Source organism: Podospora bellae-mahoneyi, chromosome 3 (assembly GCF_035222275.1).
Source record: "Podospora bellae-mahoneyi strain CBS 112042 chromosome 3, whole genome shotgun sequence".
NCBI lineage: Eukaryota > Fungi > Ascomycota > Sordariomycetes > Sordariales > Podosporaceae > Podospora > Podospora bellae-mahoneyi.
Window position 1 is genome coordinate 2,773,916 of NC_085882.1, and position 13,933 is coordinate 2,787,848.

The 13,933-nt window shown below is 53.9% G+C and overlaps 4 protein-coding genes across 4 annotated transcripts; 1 reads left to right on the forward strand and 3 right to left on the reverse strand.

The window, feature by feature from the left end:
* Window positions 1-208: 208 nt before the first annotated feature.
* QC761_308110 (uncharacterized protein) lies at window positions 209-5,183 on the reverse strand. The gene is made up of 3 exons (XM_062877956.1): window positions 4,345-5,183; window positions 1,037-4,277; window positions 209-971 (listed from the first exon to the last, which is right to left on the reverse strand). Exons 1-3 carry the CDS (start codon window positions 4,660-4,662, stop codon window positions 856-858), a joined length of 3,675 nt encoding a protein of 1,224 aa, XP_062733776.1. The 5' UTR covers window positions 4,663-5,183; the 3' UTR covers window positions 209-855.
* Window positions 5,184-5,702: 519 nt separating this feature from the next.
* Window positions 5,703-7,604, reverse strand: QC761_308120 (uncharacterized protein; the record flags this gene model as incomplete). Its single annotated transcript, XM_062877957.1, has 1 exon — window positions 5,703-7,604. One exon carries the CDS (start codon window positions 7,602-7,604, stop codon window positions 5,703-5,705), a length of 1,902 nt encoding a protein of 633 aa, XP_062733777.1.
* Window positions 7,605-8,584: 980 nt separating this feature from the next.
* On the forward strand, window positions 8,585-11,077 carry QC761_308130 (uncharacterized protein; the record flags this gene model as incomplete). The annotated part of the gene is made up of 3 exons (XM_062877958.1): window positions 8,585-9,132; window positions 9,278-9,301; window positions 9,455-11,077. Exons 1-3 carry the CDS (start codon window positions 9,052-9,054, stop codon window positions 11,075-11,077), a joined length of 1,728 nt encoding a protein of 575 aa, XP_062733778.1. The 5' UTR covers window positions 8,585-9,051.
* A 454-nt stretch (window positions 11,078-11,531) lies between these two features.
* QC761_308140 (uncharacterized protein) lies at window positions 11,532-13,332 on the reverse strand (the record flags this gene model as incomplete). The annotated part of the gene is made up of 3 exons (XM_062877959.1): window positions 11,532-12,621; window positions 12,690-12,751; window positions 12,910-13,332. 3 exons carry the CDS (start codon window positions 13,330-13,332, stop codon window positions 11,532-11,534), a joined length of 1,575 nt encoding a protein of 524 aa, XP_062733779.1.
* Window positions 13,333-13,933: the final 601 nt, after the last annotated feature.

Genomic DNA, 13,933 nt, shown 5'->3' on the forward strand with positions numbered 1-13,933 from the left:
TGCTTGGCGAGATCTCGAGATCCACCCGTTCTCAATGGGCTGGGCATCAACAGAATGGCATCTTATCGGCGCTGGATTCCGTGAAGCTGCGGGATGGATAACAGCTTGCCATCCCCTCCCGCCTCCGCTTCCTCACGAAATTGTTGATGGCAAGACGAGATAGGCTGAACAACAAACAAACAAACTGATATCAGATCGAAACCGAGGCCATCCACCGTTGGATATTTTAAGCGCGGAATCCTTGTCCCATCGCCCAACCAACCGATCCCGGCTCCGGCACCACGCCGTACACCAACCACCCCCGAGCTGCGGTCCGAACCAGCATGTAGCTTGGAGCTCGTTTCCAGCTTGTGTCAGTATCACACAATCTCCATTGCCGTTGCGGGAAGATTCGTGCCCGATTGGGTCCAAGGTTACCTTTGGTTTCCGAGCGGTCAATTTTGATGTCAACAGAATGAGTTGGCCATGTAGGAAGATGGAGATGCTACTACCTTGGTGTAGTAGGTAGGCCCAACTTTTTTTCATGGCAATGTGAGAGAAGAGATTTCCTAGTGGCAAGGCGCAAACATCGGTTTCAAATCCAATCGGGGAAAGACAGTTGGATTTCTCGCTTACAGGTAAGGCAGGAACTATCTGGGTGGCCACTGACAACAGAAGAGATAGCAGCTTCCTCATCTTCCCACAATCATCACGCAATGGAAAAAGCGTTCGGTATAGGTCATTGGATTTTCCGCTGATTACCAGCCCTAAACACACAAGAGAAAGAAAAAAAACTCTTTTCCCAACTCCAATCATCAAGCATGGACTCGTCACATCAGCTTCACCAGGACATGTAGCACTCCATTATCTCCTTGCCTAGACCTCAGTCTCGACATCAGGCTTCCTTCCACTCAAGCTTCCCATCTTTGTCACCCTCCTGGCAGCAAAAAGTGCCTCGTTCTTGGCGAACTGGACGTTACGCATGGGCTTCCCTATCCGACATGTCAGTAACTGAAAACATAAGGTACCTATCTATCCAATGGTGCAAATGACTTACATTGCATCAGACCCCGATGCTGACGGTGCAGATCCCGCTTGCGCTCCTTGTAGTCCTTGTACTGCTTAATGGGATTCTTGCTGCTCGAGGATCCGGCCGTATTCTTGCTGTCCATCGACGCTCGACTGTCACCCGTCTCACGGCTATCAGTCCTGAACGTGTAATTCTCCGAGCTCTCGCCGCTGCTTCGCTCCACGCCATCCTCGTGCGTGGCATCGTTGATACCCAAGTCAACATCCTCATCGTCTGTCGAATGACTGCTCTCGTAGTCAGTTGTACTCAGGTCCTCAGATTTCTGCCTGCTCCGTCGAGCAGCCAACAGCGCCGCCGGATCATCCCCAAAGGCACCGCTCCAGTCAGTCCCGTCCTTGGCCAACCACTTCCTCTTCTCTTCCTGAGATGCATTGCGCAAGACATCTCGCTCCCGTAACAAGCTTTCGTCGTGGAGCCTCTGCACCAGCGGAGGCACTTCGGCAGCGACATGCTCGCCCCTCACTCCCTCGGCGTAGCAAGCCTCCCAGGTTTCAATAGTTTCCCGAGAGTTGTTATCGCTCACGAAGCGAAGGTGGTCCTGGTCCGTCCCCGGCTTGAACCGGCCCCTGAATCTCAGTCTGCCAATCTCCTCCACTTTGAGGCACGGTAGAGAGGAGCAGTTCTCCTCGGTAATGTAGTTTTGCGAGAGCCTCAGGCCGTTGTTGCACCTCCAAATGGGGATGTTGAAATTCTTCTCCTCCGAGTCTGGCACGTCACAAAGCCAAAAGGCAGCAAACGTATCCGTCTTTCTCCGCTTGCCGCTTGGGTGAAATTCAAAAAACACCGGGCTGCGGTATCTGAACCGAACCGGCAATCTAACCTTCTGGGCTTTGCCTTCACCGGAAATATCCCATTCGATGCCGTTTCCTTCCTGGGTGCCATGGCAGAACGAGCCCTTGATGGAAGCAGAACTGCCGCCAGTTCTTAGCTTCAGCTTGGTGTTCTCTCCAGGGTTGTAGTTCACAGTGGAGATTCTGTCAGACAAGAACTCAAAGGTGCCTATCTCCCCGAAACTAAGCTCGTTGCGTGGAAGTCTGAGCTCAACACTCCTGAACAGCAGGCTGATTCTGATTCTGCCGAACCCAATGCCACCATCAAGAGGGTACCACCGTGTGCTCTGGCTGCTGGTCTGCAGCACATCTGAAAGCTTGAGAGGAACGACACCGATGATTGGGTCGTGTTGCCGGTTTCTGGAGTCGCGGACAGTGACAGTGACGATGGCAGACCTCCAATCTCTCACAAAGCGCTCGGTACCAGCTTCGAAGATAGGCTTGGATGACACCACCTTGGTGCGGGTCTTGTACACCAGCTCGTCGTTGAGCAAGATGGTGCAGTATGAGCTCGGCAGTTTCTTTCCTTCCTCTTCCTTGATCTCTCCGGCATCCCGGGCGGGTTCATACTCCCTGCCCTTTCTCTTGCCGTTCGAGCCCTTGACATCTTCGAGCTCCAGACTCACAATTTGGTGAACAACGATAGACAAGATACCAGAAGGCCAGAGCGGGTCAGGAGGGGTGTGGACAACCGCATCTTCCTCCGCAGTCTCCAGAGCGCCCTTGTCGTCCTGCAGATCCTTGTGGTCCTGCAGAGCCTTGGGCAATCTGGGGTCCTTGCCGTCCGTTCGGAGCGCAGACCTGAACTTGGTCTTGTCAAAGTAACCGACTTCCCAGTACAGCTCACCAGGCATGCTGCTCTCCGCCTTGACACCCCTAAGCTTGGAGACTTGCGAGAACATCCTGCCCGGGTGTTGAATGAGCTCCTGGATCGAGAGTTCCACCTTGCCGACGACATCATCAGCCGAACTCCTGTCTGAATCCCAGAGCTCCAGGCTAAGCTGCTCGTCCGCCTTGATGATGTCAGGGGTGACCAGGAGAGCGCAGGACTCGTTGAAAATGGGGTTCAGATCATCCTGGATGACCCTAGTGCAATACTGGGGCTTCCCAAACTTGGAGAAGGAGACACAGATGTACGGATCCGACCCCCCACCCTCGGAACCCCGCCTGTCCTGCTTTGACAATCCGATGGCCTTGTGAATCTTGATATACAAGACTCCCAGGGCATTTGTCTCCTTTTTGATGGCATCACCCTGAAGCATCTTGCCAATGTCCAGTGTCATTGACTTGGGAGCGACGTACATATTGGCCGCAGTGGCGATGGCCCAGTTGACAAAGTTGGAGATGAGGGGCAGGTTGAGGATGTTGGCCCCCTTTTCGATCAGGGGAACACAGCTCGCCTCAACCTTGGGCAAGCCCATCAAAGTAAAACTTAGGGTCTTGATGAAGGGCGGGTTAGGAGCCAGCGCGATTCTCAAACGAACGGTGGCGACCAGTCTGTTCAGTTCGACCCAGATGGGGAAGGGAACACCAAAGAGGCCCTTGATACCGAGGTAAAAGATCAGCTGCATTCCCATGTTCTTGGCCGCTTTGCTCGACACATCACCACTAGATGGCAAAGAGTGGTATGCAACAGTCGCTTCGAGGTTGTAAAAGTCACCTCCTTGCTCATCGGCCGCCATCTCTTGAGGATCCTTGGTCTTTTCATCTTGCTTCCGGATATCCTCCTTGAGGTCCTCTACGTGCGAGTCGGGAAGTGCTCGCAGACTAAGGATGCGTAACGGGTTGCTGCCCTGGGAGATGTCGTTGACCTTGACGTTTTCAATAACACCGGGAACGGAGGCCTGCATGACATCTTCCAGAGTATCAGCCACCGCGGCGAACATCTCGGGATTCACCAGGCCCCAGATCAACCCCATGGCGGTATTCAACCACTCAACACTCTCCGGAATGAGGTTCACAACGGCGGTCTCTCCCCTCTTCTTCTCCGCCGCCCACTCGTTGGCACGCCCTTGCTTGATGAGGTCCTTGGCCCAAAGGAAAATGCCCGAGCTGATGACGGCCGCCAACGGGATCAGACCCCAAAGCGAGCCACCAAACATTTTGCCAATGAGCACGATGCCGAAGAAGACGGCGGCGCAGAGGACATTGGCGCGGGCTTCGATGCTCTCAAACATGCCCTCGAAGCTGATGCTCGGGGTCGGGTGGAAGAGCACATTGGTCGCCTCGCCGTGGATGGGCACGTCCGAGGTGGCGCCCTTGTGGACGGGGTCCGGGGGGGCGGTTTCATCTTGGGCTTTTCGGTATTCCTCGCCGGACTGGTCCGGTGATGTGGCCAAGGTTGTTGGTTTGTTCAGATTCGCGTTGGGGACGGTTAACTAGCGGATTTTGTGTGTCAGCACGGCCTCCATCTGTGTACCACCATGATGAAAAAGGGGAACTAACCTTAGGCTCGGCAGCGTTCTTGACATGGTCGGAGGTGATGTCTACTACTTCGACTTCGTTTCCCGTTACGGGGTCGGTCACGGTACGCCTGTTTTTGCCGGCGCTGTGGGTGGGTACGTGATCTTGAACGTCGCCGCCGTTGGCTTGGGGCTGAACGGGTCTGTGGCGGAGGCGGTGCTCGCGCTCTTCGACCTTTTTGTCTCGGTTCTTCTTGTCTCGGTCGAGGCTTTCGGCGAACTGCTTGATGTTTGGGATGCGGTTGGTGCCGGAGTAGTGCTGGCCCGTTACCGGGTATTGGTGGGCTTGGTAGTTGCTCATTGTTGCTGGTTATTCATGAATGAATCGTCTATCATTGAACTTGACGACAACTAGTGATCCTAGAGAGGGTGCAGGTTGTACCCTTGGAGAAAGGCAACGGCAGCAGCTGTAGGTGGGAGTAACCTACTGCATGAAACGTTGAAGGGTGGGTGGGAGGGGAAGTGGAAAGGTAGGTAAGGAGGACAGGTAGGTAGGTAGGTATTAAATTGCTATGTAATGTATATGGGCGTTCAGCCTCAACGAGAGCGAGAGAGACAGGGACCATTATATCATAGGCAGCTCTCCTTCCCGGCCACACCAGTTCAAGTTTTTCAGGCGAGTACGAGAGTTTCAGATGACAACAAAGCTGCGGGAAGGGGGAAGCTCCTCCTGCTCTTATTACGTAGCACGAGAAATATGTGACAGCCCTACACCACCGGAAAGAGCTTTGAAACAAGACAATCAGTGAACAGGCAAGGATGAGAGGTAGGTATCCTGGTTGGTGGATCATGGAGGGAAAGGAGATGAATGGATGGGTTTGGGGGGGGGGGTGGAGATGTATGACGTCTGTGGTTGTGGTTGGTTCGGGTTGGGTGATGTCATGGGGCCCCACTTTTAACGTGTGTGTATGTAAGTGGGAGCAAAGGCTCATGGTACAGAACACGCAGCTTGGGAAGTTGTGGGGCATGGAAAAAGATGGGACGGGGATCTGTGTTACCGATCTTTTGGGAGGGGGGAAGGGTGGTGGGATCTGATCGGAGGGGGTGTCAACCGAGATCACGATATACTGAGGGGGAGGGGTTTTGAGGATCATCTCGACGTGTGTTTTCAAGATAACTGAAATCGAGAGAGAACAGCGTGTGGTATTGATGCAAGTTTGTATTTCATTTTAGATTTCCTCTCCTCTCGGGAGATTTTGTAACACATGATTATTTGGTATCCAATTCCCATCATATCCATCATGTTCATGTCCATCATATACATATTCCCAGCCCTTCCCAAACCAATCCATCTCTTCCCAATCATGATGCCAGAAACCCCCAAAAAAAAAAATCAACCTCTCACCTAGCAATCAACCCCCCATCAGCCACCCTCCACGGCGCACCCACCGGCCTAGCAGTCATAGTCGGGGTCCCCTCCTCCATCTCCACATCCTCCTCCCCCACCATGACCCTCCCCTTCCCTTGGTAGGTATAATGGTTGTTTTCCTCCTGCTCCTCCACAGAAGTAAAAGAACTGCTATCGCTCATCTCCACATCCTGTCCATTCCCGCCCCCAGCCGAGCTGAACGATCCTCTCAAACTCGAAGAATACCCGATTGTATGCTCAAACACGCTGTCTTGGGTGGACGAGGCGATGGATTCCACGCTGGGAGTGGGGGGCTCGATCGCCATTGCGGAGGATAGTTGATGATGGGCAGTTGTTTGGATGGAGAGGTAGGGTTGTTGTTGCTGCTGGTTAGGCATGGAAATATCCGCGTCGGAGGAATACCCCGAGTACCCTGATGAGTTGGACCAAGAACCCGGGCTTGAATGTGGGATGGGCAGCAATGAAGAAGGGATGGGGGTTGGCTCCCTCTCCTCTCGGGTCTGTTGTTGCTCTTGTTGTTGTTGTTGTTGTTGTTGTTGTTGTTGTGTGATAGCAGGAGGAGCAACCGCCACCCCCTTTCCGTTCGTGCCGACTGTTGATTTTGATTGTCTCTCCCTTGATCTTGGAGCAGGGACCGCAATCACAGGGACGGTAGTCGAGGCAGCCAGGGGGTGCTTTTTCCCTGTTGTTGGGATCGCCAGCGTTGGTACCGCTGTTGCTGGAGTGGTTGATGAAGAAGGGAGACTCTCCTCCCCGTCTTCGTCCTGTCCAATCGTCCAGACCCACCTCCTCTTCTTCTCCCTCCTTTTTCCGCCCTTTTTCCTGATGCCGCCCGTGGAAGTAGGCGACAAAGCTGACGAGGAGGAAGTAGTGGGTGTGCTGGCCCTCATGTCGGCCATGCGACGTCGCATTTCCTCAAACGGACCCGGTGTTTGCCCCCCGTCGCGGGTCAGGTTGGAGTAAGCCATGGTTTGGTCCAAGACTGTGGAGTTACTGTCAAGGTCGCCTTCGTCAGAGGTGACGGAGGGGCTTACGGGGGTGGTGTCGTCGTCGGCTACTAGGAGATCAATATGTGATCGGGTGTATTTGTGGGTTGTTATCGTTTGTTCCAGGGGTGAGTTATACGCCACGCGCCTGGCGGCTCTTTCTTGGAGGCGGAGGGAGGTCCGCCTGGGGGAAATGTTCTGCCCTGTGGAGGGGGACAAGTTGGTGGTCAATGGTGGCAAGGGGGAGTTGCGGAGGATGGACCGTAGAGACCGGGGGTGGGTGTAGGGGAGCTTGGGGGTCATGTTGGCTGGCAAGGTGTTGGTTCTTCTTTTGAGGGATTGTGATGGCAATGATGGAGCTGGAGCGGTGCTCTCTTGTTGAGACTGATTTTGATGCCGTGATGGGAGACCGGGCTTATTAGTGCTGTCAAAGGTAAATACACGAGCGTTTGCGTCCTGGGCTTGGGCGGATAATGGGGGGGTGGCGGTCATGGCGCTGGGGAATTGGACCTCGCGGTTGATGGCGATGGCGGGGGATAGTGGTTGCGCAGTGAGAGGTGTGTCGAGATATGGACCTAAATAGGGGGTGTGCCTGGCTTTGGCGGTTGCTGCCGTTGCTGTTGCTGGCGCGGCATCTTGAGTTTGGGTTTGGAGCCGCAGTATTGGCCTACCGCTCAGCAGAGCCGTTGGCGGGTTTTCTTGAATCGGCGTTGAGCGGTCGACAGCGGTAGCGTAGACGTTTGACAGTGTGTTGAAGGCCGTGGGCGATTTCATGTCTACCGCCGCCGCCACCCTCCTCGATGTCCGTACACTTGGGCCATTGGCGATGGCTGTGATTTGAAGAGAGAGGCGTGGTCTCTTTGGTGGGCTCTGTGGTGATGTCGCCATCTTTCCTTCCTCTAGACAATCCCGAATTCCAAGCCAGCTGGGAAAGGGACGGCAGATCTGATATCAAAGCGCACACGGTAGTTGTGTGTGTGAGCCAGAGATCCGGGATCTCAGTCGCGGACGGGAGATGGGCGGCTATATAGTATAGAGTACACTAAACAGTCATCGAGTGCGAGAGAGAGAGAGAGAGGGGGGGGGGGTTAGCGAGGGGGGAAGCGCCAGACCGGGGGTGTTCGGGACTAATGCGCATGCGGCATTAGGGCACAGGTATAGACGCGATCAACTCCTCTTCTCTGGCCGTGTGTGTCCCTCAACCTGGGCTGCTAGTGGTTGGCACACCAGATGCATATTGCAGGCGCAAGCGCCCAACGACCCAATCAGAGCGGCTGACACCGCATGCAAAGCGCATGCAGGCCAAGTCACATCGCGTCTATTCAAGAACCATGATTCTCACTCTCTGTCTCTCTTTTTCTTTTTCTCCTCTCTTTTTAGAAGCGTCCCCCTGGGGATATGGTGAGTCCTAATTCTGGTTGTTAGTTAGCCATTCCTTCAGGATCCCACCGCTTCGTACACTACTCTTCTAGAATGGTTTCCCCGTCATCACAGCCCCAAAGATGTTTGCCTATTGAAATTAGTACCAATCCTTTCCGAAGCGAGGCTTGGGCTGTCCTCCGTCCATCTATCCCCCAAATAATCACCAGGATCTCCCGCATTATGACCGGGCGGGCCATCGGATCTCGTGCTGGGCTGGGCTGGGCTGGCTGCCCTTCTCCAGACCGACTGCGTAAAGTGGTGTGTACCGGAGTAAAGTACGTAAGCATGGAGGTACCGTACAATGAAATCTGTCAGCCAGTTGTGTCACACAGATCTAGACGAGAAAGAACCAAGTTTGACGCCGTCCACGTGCTATGCCCAAAATAAACCCTTTCCCCCCTCCAACGCACTCGATTTGATCTTCCGAGCCGGGCCCTTGTCAACTGAGGCGAACGGGACGCCCTGTTGGATTCGGTTTCTGCAAAAAAAAAAAAAAAAAAAAAAAAAAGAATGTTTCTAAAAGTCGGTCGGATAGCAAACATTCCGTTCCCTTTTGTCCAGGATTCATTCTTTTTCCTTCAGATCCTTTAAAAGAAGCTTTAAGCTCTTGCGCTTTTTGTGGAGCCGATTCCCCACCTTCCGTCTGAGCGGTGTCCGCCTGTTCTCCAGATTCCAGGTGTGCACGGACGTGTTGCGGTGGACAGCAGGGCAAGCCCAGTACTGAAGAGGGAAAGCGCGGGGGATTAAAATAGAACGACCCCAGAAGCTGAGCTACACTACGCTAGCCATCCTGTGCCAGCATGTCGGTTTAGGGAATATTGACACTACCAAGACGATAAACCCCTCGACTGATTATCCTCGAGGATGACGAAAATGTAAACAAAACGAAACAGAAAGAAACAACACACACATCATGGACATGGACATGGACAACCCGGACTCCAAGAGGAAGGCGCCACGCCGAAAAGGAGATGACCGGGTCATCCTGCATTTTGTAAGTGGCCATTTCATTCTCCGTCCCCAGCAGTGCTGTCTTTTCTCGTCCTTCCCGTTTTGGTAGATGTCTAACCTTACCTCTATATCAAAATGGTTACTTTTTTCGGAACCTCAGCTAACACCTTCACCCGCACCCTATCCAGGATCTAGATTGCTTCTACGCACAGGCATGTAAATTTCTGAAATCCTCTTATTATTCAATATCCTACCGCGTCGTCATACATAATAATAGACATTTAACCTTGCTCACATTTCATTCCGATCCGTCCCCTTTGCTTACTCTTGAACCAGCCTATTAACACAGTGTGCAAAAAACACAGTGCATCGAAAACGCCAACCCCCACCTCAAGTCTGTACCCCTCGGCATCAAGCAAAAGTCCATCCTTGCCACGTGCAACTACGTCGCGAGAAAGCACGGGGTGAAGAAGCTGATGGGGATCCAGGAGGCCAAGAGGCTGTGTCCCGACCTTGTCCTGGCAGACGGGGAGGACCTGTCACCCTTCAGGGATGTCTCCAAGCAGATTTACTCCCTGCTAAAGTCCTATTCTTGGAACGGGAGGGTGGAGAGGTTGGGGTTGGATGAGGTTTTCTTGGATGTGACTGATGTCGTGGCTTACAACCTGGGGTTGGTGAATCATCACTGCTTGGAGGAGTCGTGGTTTTGTCTGTCGAGGGAGGATCCGGAAAGGGGGTTTGCGTTTGATGCCCGGGAGGTGAAGGGGTGTGTCTGGCCTCCAGATTTTGTTTCTGACCGCGAAAATGAGGGCACGGATAGCTTGAGGCTGAGGCTCCTCCTCGGCAGCCACCTTGCCTTTTACCTCCGCCAGCAGATGGAAGGTCTGGGGTATACTTCTGCTTGTGGCATCTCCACCAACAAGCTCCTCGCCAAGCTAGCTGGCGATAGAAACAAGCCACGCAACCAGACCACCCTCCTCTCCTCCCACAGTCCCGTCCCATTCCTCGACCCATTACCTCTTCGGAAAATCCCCGGCATTGGCGGCAAAACCATCACCGCCATGAAAAGCTTACTCAAAACCGACGACGACGACGACGGCCTGACCGTTCACAACGCCCGAACCAACCCGGCCGTCTCCCCTTTCGCTCTTGAACGGCTGTTGGCCGGTAGCGGTGGTGGTGGGGAGAAGGGTATAGGCCGGAAAGTCTGGCTTTTGCTCCACGGGATTGACGGTTCAGAGGTCAAGCCGGCGAGGGATGTTCCGAGGCAGATAGGCATTGAGGATACCTATCGCGGTTTGACGCAGTTGTCGCAGGTCAGGGCGGGTTTGGTTCAGATTACTACCTCTCTGCTGCGGCGGATGCATGTTGATTTGTTGGATGATTTTGATGCGGTCACTCCACCTATATCACCAGCACCAACTAGTGTGGGAAAGGGGAGGTGGCTGGCACAGCCAAAGACGCTCAGGTTGACAACCCGGCCGTATCATTCGCCGTCGGAGTGGGATAAGTTTGAGTATAACCACGGTCGGGTATCCAAATCGGTTGCGTTGCCTAGGTTCGTTTTTGATCTCAACATTGAGCCAGAAAGTATTGCGGAGAGGTTGGTTGAGGGGACGTTGATGCCGTTGTTTCACAGTTTGAATCCGGACAAGAGTAAACTCTGCATCGGGCTGCTCAACGTCTGTGTCACCAACATGGATAGGGCGAAGGAAAGCAGCCGGGGAGGGGATATCATGGCTGCATTTCAGAGGCAGAGGGAGGTGGAGGAGATTAGGGGCGTTGCTTTTGCTGATGAACCCCCAGATGGGGAGGAAAAGGCTGAAGATACCAGTGACGACACCGAGGTGGAATGGGTCGAGGAGGAAGATGAGCAGGATGGCGTGAGGTGTCGGCTTTGTGGCTGTGTCATTCCGGTTTTTGCGGTGGAGGCTCATGGGCGGTGGCATGAGCTGGATGAGGGTTGGGTTGAGCCGCAGGGTGGGTAAAGGTAAAAACAGAGTAGATCTACATTGTAGGGGTATATACTATGGCTCTGCCAATTTTTACGGGCAAGCGGTGAGGTCGGTGAGGCGAGGATGAGAATAGAATTGTCAGGGTAAGGGCATTGCGCCGCTGGGTAAGGGGTGGCGTATCTTGGGATATATTTGCTCCGCTCTTACGACTGTGGAATGGTTCAAGAACTAGGGTTCAGTTCAACCATGCCATACCTCTACCCTTGAACAACCATGGCACCATGATGGTGTGGGTGTGGATGCCCAGCCCACAGCTCCCTTTACTCGGCAAGAGTAATATATTGCTATGACCAGTCTTGAACATAGGTATCCTGTCGTACACACTTAGGTATCGTCTATCTTATGTCACGCCACGCCTCGCCCTTACCAGACAGTAATCATACACATTACTTTTTTGTGCCTCCCCCCCTCCCCTAATTTATACACCTCAATGATTCAACACCCCAGCCAACAACCCTCCCAGCACCCCCCTCACCCTCCCCCGATCCTCCAGCACACAAGTAAAAACAACCCCCGTGCTCCCCGCAAACACCACCCGCTCCATCCACTCCTTTGTCTTTTCGTACTTCCTCGGCAGCAACGTAGCCATCGCCCTCGGAGCAACAAACAACCCTCCATCCTTCCTCCTCCCCACCTTCTCAATCAAAATGCTCCACCCGCAAAGCACACACCCCGTGCCCACACAAATCCCCCCATCAATCATATTCCTTTCCTTAATTCCCTTCCCAATAATATGCGGCCCGATCCTCGTCCGGGCTAAGCACACCCCATAATAAAAAAGTGTGATAAACGTCCCCAAAAAGGTCGACGTCCTAGCAGCTGACAGAACCGCCCGTCTAAACGCCTTTTTGCTTGGGTTCCTCAAGGCGAGAAGCAGTGACAGCGGCAAGTAAGTCGTCATAGCCCACTTGAACGACCTGACAAAGCGGGAGAGGGCATGGTATTCACAGCTCGGTCCACAGCCCATGTGAACAATCTCACATGGAAAAGGGATCGACCTGGCCGGATCACCCCACACTTCTGGCAGGTTGTAGTCTTTACACATCGACCCGAGCAACTCCGCTTGCCCCGTCTCCTCGCCGTAGCGGAGGGTGCCGTCGTGGCAATACTTCAGGGCTTGGATCAGGCGGCTGTCTACCGCGGCGGCGGAGTCGATCCATTTGTTGTAGGCGCGGGGGAGGGAGGAGGGGTAGTAGAACCAGGACCACATTACCATTCCGGAAGAAAGGGCAAAGATGGCTGGGTCGGTGACGTTGGAGATGAGAGATTCGAGGCGGGTCCATTTATTGGATGCCTGGCGGCGCTGGCGGTGGAGGTTCCATGCTGTGCCGATTACCACGTCGATGGCGCGGGTGAGGGCGAAGAGGGTGAGGTCGAGGGTGCGGCCGGCGAGGGGGGTTTGGGTTGTGGTGCCGTCCAGGTTGGTGGTGGTGGTGGTGAAGGAGGAGGTGGGTTTGGATTGGAGGATGGCGAGGGAGAGGTAGGCTGAGGTGAAGGAGGCGATAAACCTTGCTAGCCTGTGTGTGATGTGTAAGTGGGAGTACTAGCTATGACGAGCAACGGATAGTGACAAAAGTGAACTTGCCTTCTTTTGGCAATGTCAGGTAGGTTCTTGGCGAGACGGTCAAATGCCGCTTTCAATGGCACCTAATGTGTTGACACCGGATCATTAGCTACGCTGGTGGTTGTATGAGAGGCTAGTTAGGTCGAGGCAAGGTAACATCTCCGAAATGTCTATGCATGTCTTGGAGAAAAAGGTGTGGTCACAATTCGAGGTGAGTGCAGGTTGCATATATGTTACACACCTCAAGCAACGTGCTTCCGCCTGCCAGCAGCGCACAGAATGTGGGGAACCTGTGCCAATCAAAACCCCCCTTGAGTGTGCGTATGAGCGACGCAAGGAATGTGCCGGTTGACTGCTGTTTTGTTGATGTTGATGATGCCTCTTGTTTTGGTGTGTCGTAGTGTTTCTTGAACAGGCGCGTCAGGTGCTGAATTAGCAGCGAGGCCAGTCTCGGTGCTACCGTACTTGCATAGCCCAAGAGGTAAGCCCGCACCAGCGGCCGGAGAATAGGGGGAATGCCGGCATCCCATCCTCTCCTATGCTTCCATGGGGGTATGGATTGGATCAGTTGCGCCGCTGAGGATGGTGATGCCGCAGAAATAAGTGACGGAGACGGAGCTGCAGCGGGCGAAGCCGGCAGAGAGGATTTTGCTGGTGGTGCCATCCAGACGGCCGGTGTTTGGTGACTTTGGAAGATGAGATATCCGACACGGTACAGTGACACGCTGACACCGAATATGGCCGGACTCGGTCTTACAACCACAGCGGCGGCAGTTTCAACCAAATGAAGGGCTCAAAGAACATAAGAAACTCGAGCTGAATAACCCCCCCCTCCAAAAAAGTGATATTCAATGGCAAGATGTGGTAATACAGAAAGCTATTTTTTTTTTGGCACATGAAGAAGGTGTTTGAGCGTTGATGTAACGCTGGCAACCCGCCCTGAGGTCAAGCGTGTTCCCGTGAGCCTCGGTCGGTTGGCCGAACCCTACGAATACCGGTCACCACACGACCCCGCGGACGGACATGGCGGAACAGAGCGGGACGCAAAACGCTGACAACGGACGAGACTGCTCGGAAGGGTCTGTCAAAAATATGATTTGGTTCGGGATTCGAGCATCGCCCTGATCCCTGTGGGTAGATCTCGCTGTGAAGGCATGACGCTGACCTGCAGCGTGATCTCGGCCCTGTGACCGTTTTGGGGGGGTGGCCTTGATGACAGGATTGAGCGCCCAGACGAGCTAGAGCGATGCTTCTCGGACGTTGCG